We start from the raw sequence: 19650 nt of genomic DNA on the forward strand, positions 1-19650 counted from the left end.
CACAGCCTACGCTTCCCAATGCATCAAGGGCATGCTGTCGTCCAAGGCCATGGGTCTGTTTGCCACATCATCTCAGAACTGTAAAAACTTAGTTTACCTGTTGCCACTGTTAATGGGGAGCCTGTTCGAGGTGGGGTGGCCGGTACAGATTTTGGAGGCAGAGGTGGGGGCGCTGCAAAGAGAGAAGCATTGTGTCAGTGATCGCATTCTTCCTGAATTCTACAACAAAAGTAAAAGAAGCATGATTTGGGTTTTTATTCACACACCTAGTCTCGGTTATGGGATAGCCATGGTCTACATTTTTAAAATTGCAGCGCCAAGTGTGCTGGCTAATTTTATGTCAACTTGATACAAGCTAGAGCCACTGAACAGGAAGGAACCTCATTTGAGAAAATGCTTCTGTAAGATAGGATTACAGGCAAGCCTGTAGAGCATTTTCAAAATTAGCGATTGATGTAGGAGGGCCCAGTCCATTGTGGGTGGCGTCACCCTGAGCTGGCAGTCCTTGGTGCTATAAGAAAGGAGACTGAGCAAGGCATGTGAAGCAAGCCAGCAAGCAGTACTCCTTCATGGTGTCTGCAGCAGCTCCTGCCTCTAGGTTCCTTCCCTGCTTGAGTTCTTGCCTTGGCTTCTCTCAATGGATTGTGATATGTAAGTCAAATAAATCCCTTGGTCCCCAAATTGTCTATGGCCACAGTGTTTCATCACAGCAATGACAACTCTAATTAGGACTCCAAGAGACAGAAGCATTCAGAGTCCTTTATCTTATGACCGTTGGAGTTTTGCAAAAGGTCAGATAGCAATAAAATCAACATTTTATTTATCCAACAATCATCAAGTCACAGCTAAATTCAATTCCTCTACTGGGAGTAAGGGGTACTGTGTTGAATAAACATTGGCTGTGTTCTGGAGTAACAGTGGTTGATCATGAATCCTGCTAACATAGCTCCAGTCCAGGGTGTGACCATGGAAACAGCAATGGTCCTGAGAGGGATACAGGAAGGGGTTTTAAAACTAATCTGGATGATGTTGCCTATATTGTATCTGGACAGATTTTGCAATACTATGCTTTTAAACTCATAGCATGTGTTGAGTGTAATTGGCGACCCCACAATCTTATGGGGAATAGCATTACTGGGAAGTGTGGCTTTGTTAGAGTAAGTGTGGCCTTGTAGGAGGAAGTGTGTCACTGCGGGGGCGGGCTTTGAGGTCTCCTATTCTCAAGATAAGCCCAGTGGTCCAGGATCTCAGTCAACTTCCTGTTGCCTTTGGATCAAGATGTAGAGTTTTTTCTAGCACCATGTCTGCCTGCATGCCGCCATACTTCCAGCTTCCACACTTCCCGCCACAATGATAATGGGCTAAACCTCTGTCACTGTAAGCTACCACATTAATTAAATGTTACGATTTCAAGAGTTGTTGTGGTTAAGCTGTCTCTTCACAGCAATAGAAACCCTAAGATAGGACGTCAGAAGTGAAGTGATGGGTTAAAGAATAAACATTCCCGACAAACATTCTTAGGAAATAAAATCCTAAGATAAAAAGTATTTTGTCCCCTACCAAAAAATTTGTTCGTATGGATAGAATTTCTCATTTTATTGATGAAATTTGGAATTATTATTCCAATAAATAAATTCTAATTTTTCTTTAAATGTATGTTATTTTCTCACCTGCCATGTCTCGTAGATTCAAGAGTTCACACAAGTCCTCCCTCTCTGTGAGCCTGAGTGTGAACCCATATTTCATAGCCTAAGATCAGAATGAGCCAGGTGGGCCCAAGGCTAGAGAGCTCTGGACACCCCAGGAAGAATGCCTTCCTGACATTCTTCACCTCTCCACTCCTACCACACAGACACATACACAGAGGCACATGCATACATGCATGTACATACACACTCACACATATAATAATATGCCTTCCTATCTTAAAACTCATGGATAAATAATTCTTTAAAATCATTTTATTTTATATTTTATGTGTATAAGTGTTTGCCTTCGTGTATGTACAACGTGTGAATGCCCATGACATTGACAGGAGGGTGTCTTCTAATCCTTTGGAGTTGGAGTTATAGACGATGGTGAGCTGCCATGTGGGTGCTGGAAACCAATCCCAGGTCCTCTACAAGAGCAGCCAGTGCTCTAAACTACTGAGTCATCTCTCCAGCCTCATAAGTGGTTCTTAATCTTAGCTACGAGCTGTTGAAAACTATTCCCCAAGTGGATCCTTTTCCTTAGAAGTTCAGAACCAATCAGAGGTTTCGATTCTAACTCATCACCTCTTTAAAAAAAAGTTGAGATAATAACCACTAGATATCATAAAATAAATAACACCATAAGGACTAACAAAAGAGGTGAATTTCCACTACAACCATTAAGCAAGCATAACTATAGGATGTCCAGGGGTTAAACAGCAGCCTCGGCTATGCTAAGTGGACACATAGCATCTACGCTTTGCCTTAAAGTTCCAACTCTAGCTCCATATATGACTTTCGTTTATTTTCTTGCCCTTAATAAGAAGAATTTTCTAGGAATAATTTGGATAGCTTAGATCTGTATAGAAAGGTGTCCAAAATAAGAGGCTTTTTAAAAAATTGACTTTATATTTCAGTCACATGGAGAAGTACTCAGAACTTCTGTGGTTCAAACTGTTTCTGCAACACCATTCTGAGTGCATTTTATTTCACCCCAGCTTAGGTAACCTGATCTAGCCTGTGGTATAATAATGTCTCTTTTTAAATTCAAACATTATCTATCCAGGCATTCTAACAGTTACCTAAAATTTTACTATGCAGACAGAGAGTAAAAGGAGTCAGACACATAACTTACTTCCAGTGGGAAACGGTCTTGCTAGCTTCGGAGACTCCATGCTTGGGTTAACTGGTTGGCCTGAACCCCATATCTCAGGTTGATCTAAAAGAACTGGAAACATAAAAACAGAATTTTCAGGGTAAGTTCAAACAGGAATTTAGAACTTTGATTAAAGTTGAGCTGGAAGTTTAATTTGGGAGTGTGCTGAGAACAGAACCAGAAGCATGGTGTGTGGGGGCGCAAGAGGGTGTCTGTGTAGGTACGCAGATCTAAATTAAAGGCGAGCCCACACTTTCTTCCTAGTTGGTTACCTAAGGGCACTCTGGATCCACTATACATACTGTTACTATTTTTGTACCATCTTCATTCAGACATTTTAGGAATTACTTTGTGTACATGTTTTGTTGTTCTTCAGTATATTTAAAGACTTCTGTTCATATGCTTCAGTTCTGAAAACGTCTGGATTCTGTGCTGCGGTTCCTATTCTTAAAGATTGTGCAATCTCTTAACCTTTCATTCCATCACAGAGAGGAATGATTATTCTAAAGATGCTTGCTGAACATTTTAAGAGAACCAGAAAAATTTTTAAAAAATAATCATTTTATTTAATGTGTATGGGTGTTTTGTCTTCATGTTCCCAAGACACAATTACATCCATTCACTGGACAGAAGTAACTCCAAAGCTGTGCTGCAGACATAGAGTTCCCTACCTTCTGTCTTCTGCTCATCGAAAGCTGATTCTAATGGTGGACCAAACAGAGGAGCGAGGGCCAGCGTGTCATCTGGAGGCTTCTTGCTAAAACATGCATTTAGGCAGAGATATAGAGAGAAGGATCAAAAATGAATGCTCAAAACCATACACAAACTTTCAAATACTTTCCTTGGTTAAATAAGCAATATGCACTTGTGTACTTAGGCATGCACTCGTGTGTGCAAGGCTTCTGTTGGGCTTAGAAGAGATCACATGGAGATGCCATGTGAAAAGGCTCATGGCGGGAGATAAGACTGTGAGGTCTAACAGAGACCTAGATGCAGTTCCAACAGAAACACAATGGAAAGTCTCTACACTCAGAAGTGACATATTAGAGATGACAGTTTATTGCAAGGCACCTTTTTGTCACACAAACTCAAAAAACAATACATAATTTTTATGGTTTTGAGACATCTTCTTATAAAGTCTGGGCTATCTTAAAATTCATGATCCTTGTGCCTTTGCCCTGTGTGCTGGGACTACAGGTGTGTGCCAACATGCCTGGCCTAAAAATCTATACTTGTCATTACCTGTCCTGGCTAGTTTTTATGTCAACTTGACAGAAGCTGGGGTCATCTAGGAAGAAAGAATCTCAATTGAGAAAATGTCTGTATAAGACTGGCCCGAAGTCAAGTATGTTGGGAGCATTTTCTTGATGATTGATGTGAGGACCGAGCCCATTGGGGGTGGTTCCATCCCTGGACTGGTGGTCTTGTATCCAGCAGGCTGAGTGAGTCACGAGGAGTAAGCCAGTAAGCAGCACTCTCCATGTCCTCTGCTTCAGTTCCTGCCTCCAGGTTCCTGCCTTGACTTCCTATGATGGTAGACTGGGACCTGAGACTTAAAAACCTTTTCTTCCTTGAGCTGTGTTTGGTCACGGTATTTTATCATAGGAATAGCAACCCAAACAAGACATCACTATATTTCTTGTTATAATTAATGCAGTTTAACGAAAGTCAAGCACAGAGCTATTTAACTGGTGCCCAGGAAGTTGTGTTGGAATAAAAAATAACTGGGACACTCAGCTGCTAATTTTATCTTGCTCCTTCCTACTTAATAAGCTAGTTATGTCCCAACCCGGTATATCTTAAAGGGTATTGAGGTAGCTCATCTCCTGACCACATATCTAGATGGATGATTATTATTTTATTATTGTTTTTTGTCTCCATTCCTTCCAGATGTGACTCCCACCTGGGAGCCTGATGCTTTCTGTGTGCATGCCATGCAGGTGAGGGCTGGATAGGAAAGAGGAGGAGCAGGTGGAGGATGAGAAGACAGAAATAATTCAAATTTTAAAGAGATGTAACTATCACTTTGGGAAGCAGTAACTATTTGTGCAATACTACACTCAAAGAAGCCACTGTGAAACACAGCAATTTGACAGAGGGGGTGAGGAAGAACAAAATAGAAGGTCCCTTGGTTGGGAAGTTGGAATGTATCGTGAAAGTATATCCAACTACCCGACTTCTCTTTTTTAGGGGAATAAGATGTATCTTAGCTGAACATTCCAGAAATCAGAAAGCCTCTTTAAACATAACTCTAGATCCGTGAGTAAGTAGAGCACACATTCTGCCATAGACAAATGCAGGTATTTACCCAAAGTTCCCCTTTGAGCTGCATGTGTGAGAAGGGACAGCAGATTGGGCCCATGCTGTAGACATATGAACTCACTCACGTGTTAGGCCCCTCGTCCACTGAGGCCTGGAGGATATTTGTTGAACAGTTAAGAGTTCATGGTGAGTAAAACGCACCCGGTATCTTCCATGCTCACCTTGTAAGTTCTGGAGTTGGGGTGGAACGCCTGGGCCTTGCGACTTCCTCACCTGGCACACAGGACAAAAGACCTTTGTAGGCATATCTTTACCAGGCCCTTCTGGGGTGACATATGAGCTATGCGTGGGAACACTTGGAGATTTAAGCCTCATCAATAAGCAACTTAACGTGAAAACTTCAAAACAAACCCTCTCCCCTGGCAGTGCGACAGGCATGTAGCTGTCATCTGTGGCAGGATTTCTCTGGCATTTGTAAAACCTCATTACCCAAAGAAAAACCATAAACAAGCCAACAACGGAAGATTTGTATGCTGTAGAGCTCAGAGCAACAGCCTACCGTTCTTCAAATGCCCATTGCCTGAATGAGTTCTGGTTCTCAGTTACCATGGGGGATAACAATCCAAGCCATATGCCCATAGTACGCCGACCCAGCTGTCAGCATGCCCTTTTTTTTTTTTGAAATGGCAAGAAAATGGTGCAACTTTAGGAATTTAAATTTTCCTTGGGTACATTTTATGCGGCAGGAAGGGTATCAAGCCTTATATATGATTGCTTATGTCATATTACTTCGGTGGACTGAACATTATATATCCAATAATGTAAGAATGGGTAATTTGTGTCTGCCTTTATTTCCTCCTGGACATGCCTCCTCTCTCCCCACCTCTAGCTACAGTGTGTCTAATCAAACGCATTTGATTACATTTTTAAGCTTAAAGATACAGCAAGAGCTGACAAACATGGGAAGAAAGCCCTGGTGTTTTTCTAAAAATAGATTTGTTTGGAGAATTTAAGCATTAATTATTCAGAACCCATACCCTCCATCATAACAAGAAATCTTTGCTGTAAATGTTTTGTTTCGAAAGCCTTACGAATAAATCCCCGAACTGTACAATTTGAATACAATTATACTCCAAGATCCAAGGAACTCTTCCTTCTGTCAAACCATACTCTATCGCTGGGAGCTAAGATATACTTACTGGATAAGTTCCTTTTAATTGCACCCTAGAATTAGAAATAAACACTATAAGGCTTAAGACCACAGATATGTTATGCATAATATGTATTATTTCTGTCATTTCAATTAAACTGAACTCAATGATACCCCAGATTGGGAAAAGGAAATTTGACTCAGAACCACATTGAAGTTGGAGCCTGTAGGTGGACACACACACATTAGCTTCTCATGCTCCTCTAAGGTGACAGAGAAGAAGAGTCGCCGGAATGAGCAAGCCCTTACCTTACCTGGGTGGCTTTAGTAAGGACACAGATTGGTCTCTTACAGCCTCTTGAACTCTAGCACGTAAGACTCCAAACCTTTTTGAAAATCCAAATTTTCAAATGTTTGGTATTTGAAAATTTTCGAATGTATGAGTACGATCTATCCCTAGTCAGATGGGATCCTGAAATGCTTGGCAGAAACAGCAGAACAGATAGGACTAAAAAGGTGTACGTGGGGAGCGTTGATATCTCCTCATGTCCTTCCTACAGGAACCTTTACACAGGGATCTCAGAGGCTCCAGTCTCCCTTCCCCTCTTCCCCTTTGGCTTCTGTCCCCTGCTGACACCAGGTTGCCAATTAGGAGTCATCTCTTCTCTGCAAAGCCTCTGGAAGACCCCAAACAGCCCTGGCAGGAGCGATCTATGCAGGTCACTTCTAGGGCATCTTTCTTGGTACAAACCTACTCAGATAATAGGAAAAGCAACTCAATTAAAAGTTGTAACTGAAAGTCAGAAGCTGTGGAAGGTTCCGAGCATGGACTCTTCTAGAAAAGCAAGAAGCCAGGAGGGTAGCATCATGAGGCAGGGCATGGCTTAGTTGAAAGTGTGTGTGTGGGGGGGCAGTGGTACAAGGAAGGGGTCCAAGAGGCGCTCAGTGCCACCCTTTCTCACTGTGGGGCAGGATAGCTGCTGTGCTGTGTTCTCACCATAGTAATGCTACCAGTGCAGGGCGTGGTCTAGCAACCCGCAGAAGACTGATGGGTTGTACTTCATCTTTCCTAGAACTGGCAAGTCAGAATTTTTCAGCCCCAGTTTGAATCCATTTATGAGAGAGGAACAGTTTGAGTCTGAGCAGCCCTGTCAGATGTTTCTTGGTGGGTGGCTTAGTTGCCCAGATTACATCTTCTAGCTTGTTTTGCCTGGAAAAGGCAATTTGTTTGTTCTTACCCTATGTGCCGGATAGAGAATGATCACATTATTAGTAATGAAATAAATACACTGACTTCAGTCTGCTTCGCTCATTGTGAGAGTTTGGGTATAGGAGATATATAGACAGATGACAGAGAACAGCTTGTTAAAGTGGAGATGAAATGTTTCCCTGGGCTGTGGGCCCCTCAGTCATGAGAACTATTTTAAGGCATGCAGGAAGAGGCACAGGGATGCAAGCAACTACTGGATTCCAAGATTCATGAGCTGATTGAGGGAGCAGGGCTCCACTTTGAACTGTGAGACCTGCAACCGAGCAGATAGAAGATACCAGAGCCTAAACCGAAGCCCTCTAGATCTATCTACACTGCTCACTTTACTAAGATCGTAATATCCAAGGAAGCGAGAACACCTCTTCGGTATCCGCCAAGTACCACACGTGTCCCTTCCTTCCGCACACAGTTATCACTGGAAGGCAGCAAGGAGGGTCCTGAAACAGCATCACCTCAGGAATGGGTGAGGTAAGTGCAAGCCAGACAGGAAAGCTTGCTTTGCTTGGAAATGGGAAAGAATAAAGCAATCACAAAGGAATAGATTCAAACGGCCCACAGCAACAAGCCAGCCCAACAGGAAAGAGGCTCTCCTTGTCAGCTGAGTGTGTTGCACAGCCCCTGAGGACCTGAGGCTGCAGCATGACAAGTGAGGCTGAGGTGCTCTCACCACAGAGGCCACATCCAGGAAGGAGGCCCATTGACTGAAGACTCAAGTGACTTTGTTTTCATTCCATTAATTATACATATACATATACATGCATGCACATATATAGAGTAGTGAATTACTTGTCATTTTGAATTAATGAATTCGTTCCTCATGAGTTGTCACAATCTGAGAAATCACTCTGGTTAGCTGTCTCTGGAGAGACCATCTCACAGTTTAAATAGAAGACCAGCAGCTTGTCACTTGGGTGGGGTGGTATTTGCCTCAAGTGGTAATGACTATTGATTGGCACAAGCTTAGGGACATTTCAAAGAGCTTTGAGCTCGCTCCCTCCCTCCCTCTCTCTCCACCCCCCCTCTCTCCCTCTCTCTCTCTCTCTCTCTCTCTCTCTCTCTCTCTCTCTCTTCCTCCTGCCTTAGACTCTCCCTAGTGCCCGGATTAAAGGCGCACACCAGCATGGCAGCCGTACCCTCTCGAAGGAGCTGATTAGGTAGATGCCATTATCCAAACAGCAAGAGACTGTTGTAACACTTTAAATTCTTCAGATTCTCTGACCTGAGGAAACTAATTCCCTTTGGAAAATGTGGACTAGCAGGATGAATAGCTTGTCAAAGCTGTCTAAAGCGACAGGATTGAGAACGATGGAACAGCCTGGGAGTGCACCTCCCTTTCTCAGGGTGAATTTTGAGTATGAATCAGTGTGTACTGACCAATGTGAGTTATGGAACAATGGTGTATTTTGAATTTGGACTTAAAAGCGATGTTTAAAAATACCTCTCTTCAGTTTTATTAATATTTACATTTATATTATTTTATTATCTTAAATTTATTACTTTATTTTAAAATTATGTTTGTGTGTCTGTGTGGGTTTGTGTATGTGAGTGCAGGTACCTACAGAGTCAAGAAAAGGGCAGATTCCCTGGGGCTGGAGTTAAAGGAAGCTATGAGCTGCCCAGTGTGTGTTTTGGGAACCTAACTCAAGTTCTTTATGTGCTCTTAACCACTGAGCCATCTCTCTAACCCCACATTATTATTACTGTTAATTATTATTATTTCTGAAGACATTTCTCTTCCTCCTCTTCTTCATCATCGTCATCAGCATCATCAACACCATCATCACTTTGCTGTTAACTTTGTGTTAGCCGCACTTTGGTCCTTGGACACACACACAACCCCCTTTGTCACATGGCAGCATTAATTCAGTGACAGAGAAATGCTCTGATAATTCTAAGCTATGTCTTCCCATTTAGACAGCCAGAAGCTTCCAACCAGTGAATCCAATTCGTCTGCTGCTTGGACACTGGATGATTGATCATCATGGTAATAAGAAACCAGCCTTGCTACCTCCCTTTCTCTACACGTGTTTAAGGTTTAAAATATTGAGAGTTCTTACCGGGCTGCGCCTCTGTGGTCAGCAAAAAGGAAGAGAGAACAGACACCTAGTCAGAGAACGATGGATCAGTCAACAGGCGTGGGTAACAGAAGGCTTCCAAACAGCTACCAATCATACACCCCAAATCACCAGGTCAGAGCAAGGTGGCAGGCACCTAAGTAGGGCTCATAAAGCCCCAGAAGACTTGGGAAAACCCCAGAGAGAGACATATATATAGCTTTGCTAATGGGGTAGAAGCTTTATGTATTTGCCCATAAGAACAAAGCAGCAATGCACAGAATCCTTATTGGTGACTTATTATAATGTCTTGTCAAAAGCAGTTTTCTCCCAGAATATTTGGGGAGGGGACTTCTAGGCTATGTAGACAGTATGTCTACAGATAGTCTGGACACGTCTGTTTCCTTAGACAAGAGCATGCGCCAGCACCATCGATGCCATGTTTTACTATCAGTAGAATCCATCCTTTGGATTTTTCTCTTCATTGTTCTCAGAATGTACATTTCAGGAGGTAGTTGTTTTTTAAACCTGACTTTGGTGATTTGGGCAACCTTCTTGTGGGCAATTCCCAGTAAACACACATGGAAACTGTGAAAACTTCCTGGCAAGAATAAACACTTGTGGACCAGGTGATAACTGGGGATACACCATGCAGACATGACTTCTTTCTTTACTTCCCCAGCCTGGGCGACAGCTGCTATCACTGTGCCCCAACAGTCTCCTCTGGGATCTTTCAGCTGTACCAGAAAGGACACAGATGTAGGAGGTGAAGGAGCTACGCAAAGTGTTGCTTTTAGACTCTAGGAGCTCAAACACAGGGACAGGCAAGGGGTTCAGGCAAAGATAAGCTGATCGTGGGAACAAAAGCTTGCAGCCTCTCTGTTTGCGAGGCCACCGGGAACATTTAGTTCAGAGTGAGATCTGAGACCCAGTGAGTGAGTCAGTAGAACAGGTTTTAGATCTCTGATTCTGTGGTTTCAAGAATGACCCTGTGGGAAGACTCCCGAAGGTAGTCGTGGCTGAGGCAGGGGCTATCGTCCAGACGTGGCCAATCCCAGGACTAGGCTTGTAAAGGAGGCCGCTAGACCCCAAGTTTAGACTTTATTAATTGCGGATACACTACAGGCTCACTCCACCTTTTTTATAAATCTGTCTTTGTGCGGCCGCAACTTTAGTTTTAGAACGACAGTGTGTATCCTTGAGCTGACATTATCATACTGTTTTAAGAAAAAATATCACTTTTATAAGACTGTTTGGGCCACAATATTGTTTAGTGAACAGATGAAAATTATTTAAATAGGGAAATAAGGAGGTTACATGACAAAAATTCAAAATACCATAAATAAGGCGGTGTAAGTGGCATTCTCACCCAATATGAGATTGTGATATATCATGCAAAATAAAATGCAGACTGCAGCCAGACAGAGGCAGACCCTTGAACTTAAGACTCGCTCTACTTAAAATTAAAACACTTTCAAAATATTACCAAATGTATTAAACCACTCAAATTAAGTCATATTTTAATTTTCTATGAGTTTAAAAAAATCCATATTTTAGTAATTAGCTCATGCTTATATTTTACTAGTAAAGGGCAAGCTCCTGTGGTAACATTTTAGAAACTTCATTTGCCATTTTTTTTTCATCAAGGACTAGCCATTCAAATTCACGCAGTCGCAGGCTGATTAACAAGAACTCCAAAGACGCGAAGCTGTGCCAAGTACACATGCAGCTGACTTCAAGTCTGTGAAGAAGAGCTCCTGAAACCTTTAGAAGCAAGAGAATTCTAGAAGTCAAGTGTAGTGGATTTATGCCTATCACCACCCTTAAAGATGTCCGCAGGACAGAAAGGTCAGCAAAGCCATCATCAACTGGGGTGGGGGTGAGGCCTTCGCCTGTTGATTTCTTGGGTGAGGCTCTTGGTGCAATCCGTGCATTGCAAGAGAAAAATTATCTTTATTCTCTGTCATTTCCCCTCCCATTTCAAACACCACTTAGCATTCTGTTTGTGTTTTACGAGTTACAGAATTTTCATCAAAGATGAAAATGAATTTAGGATCTGGAGCTGGTCTTTTCTAGAAAGTGGAGACAGCTGTCTAGATGCTCTAGGGGTAGGAGGAGGTCACTTGGACTTCACCACGCTCTGCTGCACTGACCACTGAACCTATAGGGTGAGGAGGTGGCCTCATGGTTGCCCCCCTCTTTAGAGAGGAATGGGTAACTCGATTAAAAAAAGGTGAATTAATTGGTCTCGTTCTTAAATATGGGCCAAAATTATAACTGCACAACCAAAACCAAAAAACCAAACCAAAACAAACCAAAACATCCATTCGGTTGCACAGAGCCCGCAGGTGGCTAATGTGTCCCTGATTGCAGGCACCTGTATCACACAGAGTGAATTCTCGTTAATTAATCATTAATTATTTAAAGCCCTTGGTCATCTGATGTGTCCTAGAGAAGGCTCTGAAGATCAATTTTATTTTCTCTTTGAGATAATCCTTATTTTGTTCCTTGAGGATTTTTTTTTTTTGAGGTCAGCACTGTGACTACATGGAAATTCAACCACACGTGGATTTTTAAAATTGTTTTTTTATGTGAGTTCTGGGGATCTAACTGAGGTCCTTATGTTGGTGAGCAAGCACTTTACCAAGCGTCCCCAGTTCTCGTATGTCACAGGCTTTTCTAGGTATTAGAATGCACCAACAGTAAGTTATTACTATGATCATGACCAGCACACTGAGAGGCTTTTAAATGAGTTAGAGTCAGGTTAAAGTGCTCGACAGGCCTCTGTTTTCCTCATCCTCGTTAGGTGTCAATATTTCAGCTGGTTCTTGTGAACCACAGGTCAGCTCTACCAGCTAGCTGTTGAATCCAGTTAGATGATCTTCTGCAACCCCACTTGGGAGATGAAACAAAGACCCCGCTAGTAAGCATGGTTTCATTCACAGCGGAGCTGGCTTAGGAATCTGAGTTACACAATATCTCAGAAACACAGGGAAAGAGAAAACACAAGTAATCTTGCTGTAAGGCCAGAAACATCTCCTCCTAGGAGGAGAACCAGCGAGCACTGGCGAGTTTTGAAATGCCACCGGCAGTTTTTAATGAGAATCGGCCAACTTTGCTTAGCTCAGAGGACAATCTAGGGTCCAGGAGACTGTATGTAAGGAAAGATTCCCGAGAGCTCTGGCGCTGTGATGTGCACAGCCCACCTCATGACTGTCGCCTCACGTACGTTCACAGAGGCTCAGTTGAACAGCAACAGAATGCATACTTATGATTGTACTTGACTAATTGTAAGTTTGGAAACAAAACCTTGGCCGCATTTTGGCAAATTTTATTATTTGAACTCATTTTTATTCTTTTGTGTCTCCCATTCCTCCTTCCTAACATACGAATTTTGAGGGCGGTTTCCTCATGAGGTAAAGATGGAGCCAGTGCACAAGGTAAGCACATGCTTCCAGCAGCCCCCTAGTTGAGCTCGGTGGAATAAACCAACTTCTAACTGTGGGCTGTTGTGAAAAAAAGTGTGTTTGTATTTTGCACTAGCATTACCGTCATCAGTCTTGGACAGGCATGCTAGGAACATGTTCCCAATATTCCAGGCATCCAAAACAAGAGAACAAACTTCGCTTCCTGCTTTTCCTTTTTTTTTTTTAAAAAGAAGTTTTTGTTTTGACATCTATGTTGCTTGAATATAAAGGTGTAATTACATCGTATCAGATTGTGCTTTCGGTAAAATTCGCCCACAGCATTAGCAAGCAGCACTCAGAAGGTGAGATAGACTTGATTATATTCATTTTGTGTGTCTGCATGAGGGTGCATGGATGCCATGGTGTGTGTGGAGGTCAGAGGATTAACTTGTGGGAGTCAGTTTTTTCCTTCCTTCGTGTGGTTCCCAGGATTCAAACTCAGGTCATTGGGCTTGGCAGCAAGCCCTTGCAACCCACTGAGCCATTATGCTGCCTGTGATATCTACTTTATAAAAAGTTCCCTCTTTCCAATCCCCAGCAACCCCAGGAGGGGGTATTTTTAATTACTGAAACAATAAAAATGACTGAAAACAGACTAATCTGAAATCCTCTGCAGAACACCCCCCTCCTTCTCAGGCCGTCCAGTAAAACAAAATTAAATGTCCATGGTTTGCAGAGGCAGCTTGACCAGTTAAAGTGGGAGCTTTAAGAAATGAAACCTTGGCTGGAAAGTACTGGGCTGTATGCCTGTAACCCTCTACAAAACCCCCTTGTAGTCCATAATAATGAGCAAGAAATCTCTTAGCAACTGACTTCCTTGTCCCCAGTGGCATCATGTGACCTTGTCCTGGCTCACGTAAGTTTGGTCTTAACATTGGAAACTTGGTTTTGATGTTAAACAGGCGTTAGATACAAAGATGGCGAGAATGAAATACATAATAATTTGCCCAAAGCATCAGAAGGATATGTTTTCTCTTACCGGACTTTTCCTCTAAAAGCGAAGGCATGGGGGAAAAAAACAGAGAAAAAAATGAGAGAGGTGACAGGTATCTTCAAAAGAGGCATTGGAGACTTCAAAGGACCTCATTCAAAGCTGCCCACGAAGGCAATGTTTCTGCAAACACTTTCTGTTTGTGTCTGACATGGTCACACCTGGATTACTATCTTCAGTTCAAGATTCTGAGGGCAGAGTCACGGCTCCACGCTTCCATCCAAACACATTTCAAGCTATCTTTTCAATGACTCACAATGATCCAACAGATTCATATCTTAAGAACAGGATGTTAGAAGTAACTGGAAAATGGCATTAATTCATTACAGCTACACATGGTCATTACGCAACAACTGGAGACTCTTCCAGAAACTAATCTCACTATGGAAGCTGACAGTGTCTCTTCCCAATTCCTCCTGGTTCCAGCCCAGCTCATCTCTGCTCCTATCTTTCATTTTCTTCTGCTCATTTCCCTAGCAACTTCTTAGCAAAGACCCATCATCTCTTGCGAACAGCAGTACTCCCTGAACTTTTGATGTGTTCTTCTAACTTGTGATTTTACTTCCAGACTTGCAGCTGTGTCTCTTCAGCTCTCCTTTATTCTCTCCCCAGAATCACCTCCCAAGGAAAAAAGTCCTTACATGCCCCTGCCACCCCCTGCCCCCTGTGACTGTTTAGAGAACAGAACGTGAGCTCCACTCTGGCATAAGGCCTCCCTGATGGTCTGCAGATGCATTCAGGCCCCCACTCTTCTCCGTTGTTTTCCTGGGAGGTCTGAATTTATCAGCACACCCTTCTTGATACCTTTTGAGTGTGGAGCACACTCAAGGCTTTCCTGCTTTCTCTCTCTGCTCAGCAGCCTCAATGGCTTCTCCCTCTCAGCCAGTCAAACCCTTCTTCAAGGCTAGAAGAACTTTTTTCCATGAAGCCTTTTCCAAGGTTCCCGATCACATTCTCTCTCTCTCTCTCTCTCTCTCTCTCTCTCTCTCTCTCTTTCTCTCTCTTTCTTTATCTTGTTTGCTGACAGCACATTCCTTTTTTCAAAATAACAACAATCAACCACTTTCTATTTGCTTGGAATTTGTTAGCCTCAGGCAACACAAGAAGATCCGGGTAGTAAGCATCTCAGTTCCTGTGTTGCTCTGTATCTTCCGCCATCTCTCCTCAATGAACTCCCAGCAGTGGCTGCGTGTGAACCACCTCTAGCCCTGAACACACTGCTGTGTCTAGTTTGCCCTCATGCTTATGAAATCCATTTTTGCATCCTTTCAAACATTATGCAGATGTTTGAGGCACAGTATCTTTTGAGATATGAAAATATGAATTATTCTCTAAGCAAGGCAGAATCGTGACTAGCCAAGATAAGTGGCCTTATTTGAGATGGTGCCTTTACCAGTAGTTCACGTACCTCCTCCTTGAATGTTCATTCCTCTGCCATTAGTGACCATAAGGGCTAACACCTTTTAGAGACTCCAGACTCTGGAGGTGTCTGGATTTACACACATTAATGAAGAACTATAGGACCACATATCCTGGGGGCTTTCTCATAGCAAACACAAATGCTTCCTAATAGCCAAGGGCTGGGGACCAGGGGGAGTCCATCATTGGTGCCATTTTCAGATACAGACAGGTGGTGAGAAATACAGGCGATGAAGATGATGGTGTGGCTTCTCCATCTACAGACAGACACACCTGTGGGGTTAAACTAGGAAGCCACAGAGGGCTCATGGGAGTGGAAGAGGCACATGCTTTCCATGTACTCAAATTAGTCCATTTTTGCTTTATTCCTTTTGGCAAGTCACTCTGGGCCTTAAACCTGGAACATAGCACAGGTAATTGCTTTCTTGTAAGGTTGCTTGCAAATTTGAAAGGCAAGCATGATATTGGCTAGCCCAGACTATCTAACTTCAAAAAACTTGGTCCAAGGTGGGCCCAAGTCCCCTAACTAGACGAAACCATGGTTCATGTCCTGATTAGCATTGAGATGGAGAACAGTGTAGCCAAATACCCAAGACAAGGATAATGTAAATCATTCTGCCTCCCCCAGGAGGGCTACAGTGTCACAGTGTGAACGTCTACTAATAACCTTTCCGCTGGGGATTAAATTCTTTTTGTAAGACATGTTTACTAGTCGTTTCTAGAATCAAATGCATTTTGCTTAATAAAATTGAGGAGAGGAAACATGGAAACAAAATGACGTGGGTCTCTCTGTTCTTCCTACGCCGCCTCATCCCAGGACATGCGATGGATTAAATCCCCTTAGGTCAACATGTTGGTTTGTGGTGTTAGTGCTCATCAGCGCCACTTAGCATCTCTTAATGTAAGAGTTTTTTAAGTATGTTAAAAAAATAAATTACAAAAATTCTGTTCAGTGTTTAAAAAAAGAAACTAAGACACCTCTTGGTTTAAAATAAGACAATAACATAAAATTTGTGGTTTTTAAATTTTTGAGTTTTTTTTTTTTTTTACCCTGAGATTGTTTCTCTGACTAGCAGCCCTAGCTGTCTTGGAACTAGTTCTGTAGTGTGTGTGTGTGTGTGTGTGTGTGTGTGTGTGTGTATAGGGGTGAGGGCGATCTGGCTCTGATGGTCACAAGGCTGTTGGTAAGAGGCTTCATTCTGTTCCAGTGTGACGGACATCTAGCTGTCACTTACGGACTCTCAGGTCTGAGTGTTTAGTAACCGTTGCCCTTGGCTAACAAGGGATAGAGACTAACGCAGCAAACAATGCCAGAAAGCACAACACGCTGGTGTAACACGTGTTCCCACTTGGTATTCTCTTGGGCAGCCTGTTTTGATTCTCCATGTTAGAAAATACAAAAGCAGGTTCCAAGTAGGGCAAGCAGTGGGCAAGGGACTTTAAACAGACAAAACAAGATCAGTGCATCTTGCCTTCTGTCTGTGTTGTCCACAGTGGGACATGTAGCTCAGGCCTGCACACGTGGCCCTATTTTTGATACAACTTGAGCAAGTTACACCTTATGCTTGTTTTTTTTCTTCCTAAAGCAATGGAAAATTACACTTCCTGCTGGCTGTGACGGCACGTGTCTAAATCCTAGCATTCAGGAGCAAAGGCAGGGCTGTGGATTTGAGGCTGTCTTGGGCTACACAACTCCAGTCTTGGTTACATAGCAAAACCCTGTATCTAAAAATAACCCATCTGCCACAGTTGATTTATTTTGGCACTAGCATATAGCCCCACAGGACAAATAATGGGTACTTGGTTTTTCATTATTATCCCAATCTTATACATTTGCATATGTTATAGAAACTTTATAAAAATAAAACAAACTGTTGTGGTTTAAGAAAGTAAATTGCAAAGCTGGCGGTGGTGGCACATGCCCTTAATCTCAGCCCTCGGGAGGCAGAGGCAGGCAGATCTCTGTGAGTTCGAGGCCAGCCTGGCCTACAAAGTGAGTTCCAGTACAGCCAGGGCTGCAAAGAGAAACCTGGACTCAAAAAACAAAACAAAAACAAAACAAAACAAAACTCCAGATGCTCGAAGGCTCAATGTTAAGGATAACAAACAGAAAACCCGAGGCTTCAGAAGAGAAAACAGATTTCCTACTGCAGCATGCAGGCTTGGAGCAGAAAAGCCCTAAAAGGAAGTCTCAAGGAAGGAAACACATGGGTAAGCTTTGATGAAAAATCGCAGAACCTGTCAGGGCACCAGGAATGCCCGCTGCCATCATTTCATCAGCGGAGACAGAAACATGGATGGCATAAACTGGGAAAGAAACACAGGACTGGAAATCATAAATCTTTTTTTTTTCAAAACAAAACAACACAAGCCACAGGATATTATGGCTAGATGTCGAGTTCTACATAATTTCTGATAGTGGGACTATCCACTTACCCAGTCAATCAATGAGCACTCTCTGTGATGGTTCGTGTGGTCAACTGGGTTAGGTCTGGACTCAACAACACACATGCCTCTGAGTGGGTCTGGGAGGGTATTTCTAGCAGGCTTAACTGGGGGTGCAGTGGGGCTACTCTCCCTTTAAAGGGCAGCCGAGATGTTAAGAAGTCTGAGGGAAAACAATGGTGCTTTTGCTGGCTTGGCTGCCCTTGCTGTGTGTTGGCGAGCGCATCCACCTGGCTGTTGCTACCGCTGTTGCCGGCATCCACTGCCATTGATGAGTGTCAAGGAACCCTCCAGGCCTTTAGGGCCAGACTGGGATCAATGAGGCATCTGAGTTTTTTGCCCTCTCCAGCATGCAAAGACCCATTGCTGGACTGCCCCTTCCCTATAACGTAAGCTAAACTAACATGTTACTCTTTGTAATATATATCCTGTCTATCATTTCTGTTTCTCTAGAAAACCCAGCACATGTACTATGTGTATCAGACAATGCCTCATGCTCTGGAGGAAATGGCTCCTTGGGGAAGACTTTAAACCTACCTCCTCTGAGAGCGGGGACAGTTGCCAGAACTGTTAGCAAGTGATGTGTCCCTCTAGAAGTTACTTCACAAATAGATTGCTTCTCTGGAGTTCACTGTGCTCTGATTACAGCCATTCAAGACTAAAAAGAACTCAGATTCCAGACCCCACAGAGGGAGGACTGATATAGCCAAGGAGAATTTGAAAGATAGAAAATTCAGCCTTTTAAAAAATTGCAATTGGCATAATTCAAAGCATATCTCTCAAGACTTTGCTAGTCTTGGTGCGGCTGGTCTAAGATGCTTCTAGGTCAATAGTGTCTGTGGTCATCTTCGCCATGATGAAACAGGTTAGCTTGCCTAGGTCAGTGGAACAAAGTGAAAGAATCTGGAGTTCTACAAGGAAAATCTGTTAGCCCTCGTGTAGGGAAACAAGGTCTCGTATTCAGACAGTGCAACCAGCGTTCTCTGGGGATGTACTGACTAAGGAGCGTGAGATGAACACTCAATCCCTCACTCATGCTTCAGCCCAAAACATACAACGTTAGGATTTCTCCTTATCAACATAAGGTAGGAACGGGCAGCTTGGGAAATGACACGGTGAAAAAGGGCAGGGAATGGAAGCCACAGAATTCTTCAGAAGGAAAAAAATTAGTAATGAAGGAAAGAACCAACACATTTTAGACATAGACTGTCTTCTATGGACAGTTGGTGGTTTATTAAAATGTGGAGAAGATGTTTAATATATATTTTGAAAGAAAAATTCCTACTCATGTTCTCTTTTTCCTTAGGGCCCTGAAACAATACTGTCTTGGGTTTGTCAGGCTGCTCTAGGAGCCCCATCTAGAGGGAGATTCTCAAACTACCTCTGGGATCTTCTGCAGTGTCTGCAGAGGTTTGGAAGCGACAGTAGAAGCAACAGTACCCCATGTTTGCTAGCCACAGTCTAAACCAATCCAAACTGAGAAGACCTTAAACTGAGCTGGTGCGCAAAATGCGAGCTGAGCATTGACTATCCAGCTTCCTGCACGCATGAGGTCTATACGACACTTAGAACCATGTGGTATTTAGTCTCTCCTGGTGTGCAGGAGCCTGGGGTTCTCCTCCCCCACTGATGACTCTGTGTTTTCTCCTAAACTCAATAGGGTGCTGAACCTTCTGCCAAAGTGAGGACAGGCAAGGGGGTGGTGTTACCAAGCAGCAGCAAATTTGGGGAGTTTGCTCTCTGGC

The 19650-nt window shown here is 43.1% G+C and overlaps 1 protein-coding gene across 18 annotated transcripts in view; it reads right to left on the bottom strand.

Annotated features, from left to right (window-relative positions):
* Window positions 1–19650, bottom strand: part of Sgip1 (SH3GL interacting endocytic adaptor 1) — a 181682-nt gene that overhangs the window by 53810 nt on the left and 108222 nt on the right. For all 18 annotated transcript variants that reach the window (XM_057785325.1, XM_057785339.1, XM_057785338.1 and 15 more), the window contains 5 exons: window positions 6309–6333; window positions 5331–5382; window positions 3519–3604; window positions 2827–2919; window positions 98–172 (listed from right to left, as the gene is read on the bottom strand). In XM_057785325.1, coding sequence (XP_057641308.1) covers window positions 98–172; window positions 2827–2919; window positions 3519–3604; window positions 5331–5382; window positions 6309–6333 — 331 coding nt within the window. The remainder of the gene's footprint in view (window positions 1–97; window positions 173–2826; window positions 2920–3518; window positions 3605–5330; window positions 5383–6308; window positions 6334–19650) is intronic.

The sequence above is a fragment of the Chionomys nivalis genome, chromosome 11, assembly GCF_950005125.1.
Source record: "Chionomys nivalis chromosome 11, mChiNiv1.1, whole genome shotgun sequence".
In the NCBI taxonomy this organism is placed as follows: Eukaryota; Metazoa; Chordata; class Mammalia; order Rodentia; family Cricetidae; genus Chionomys; species Chionomys nivalis.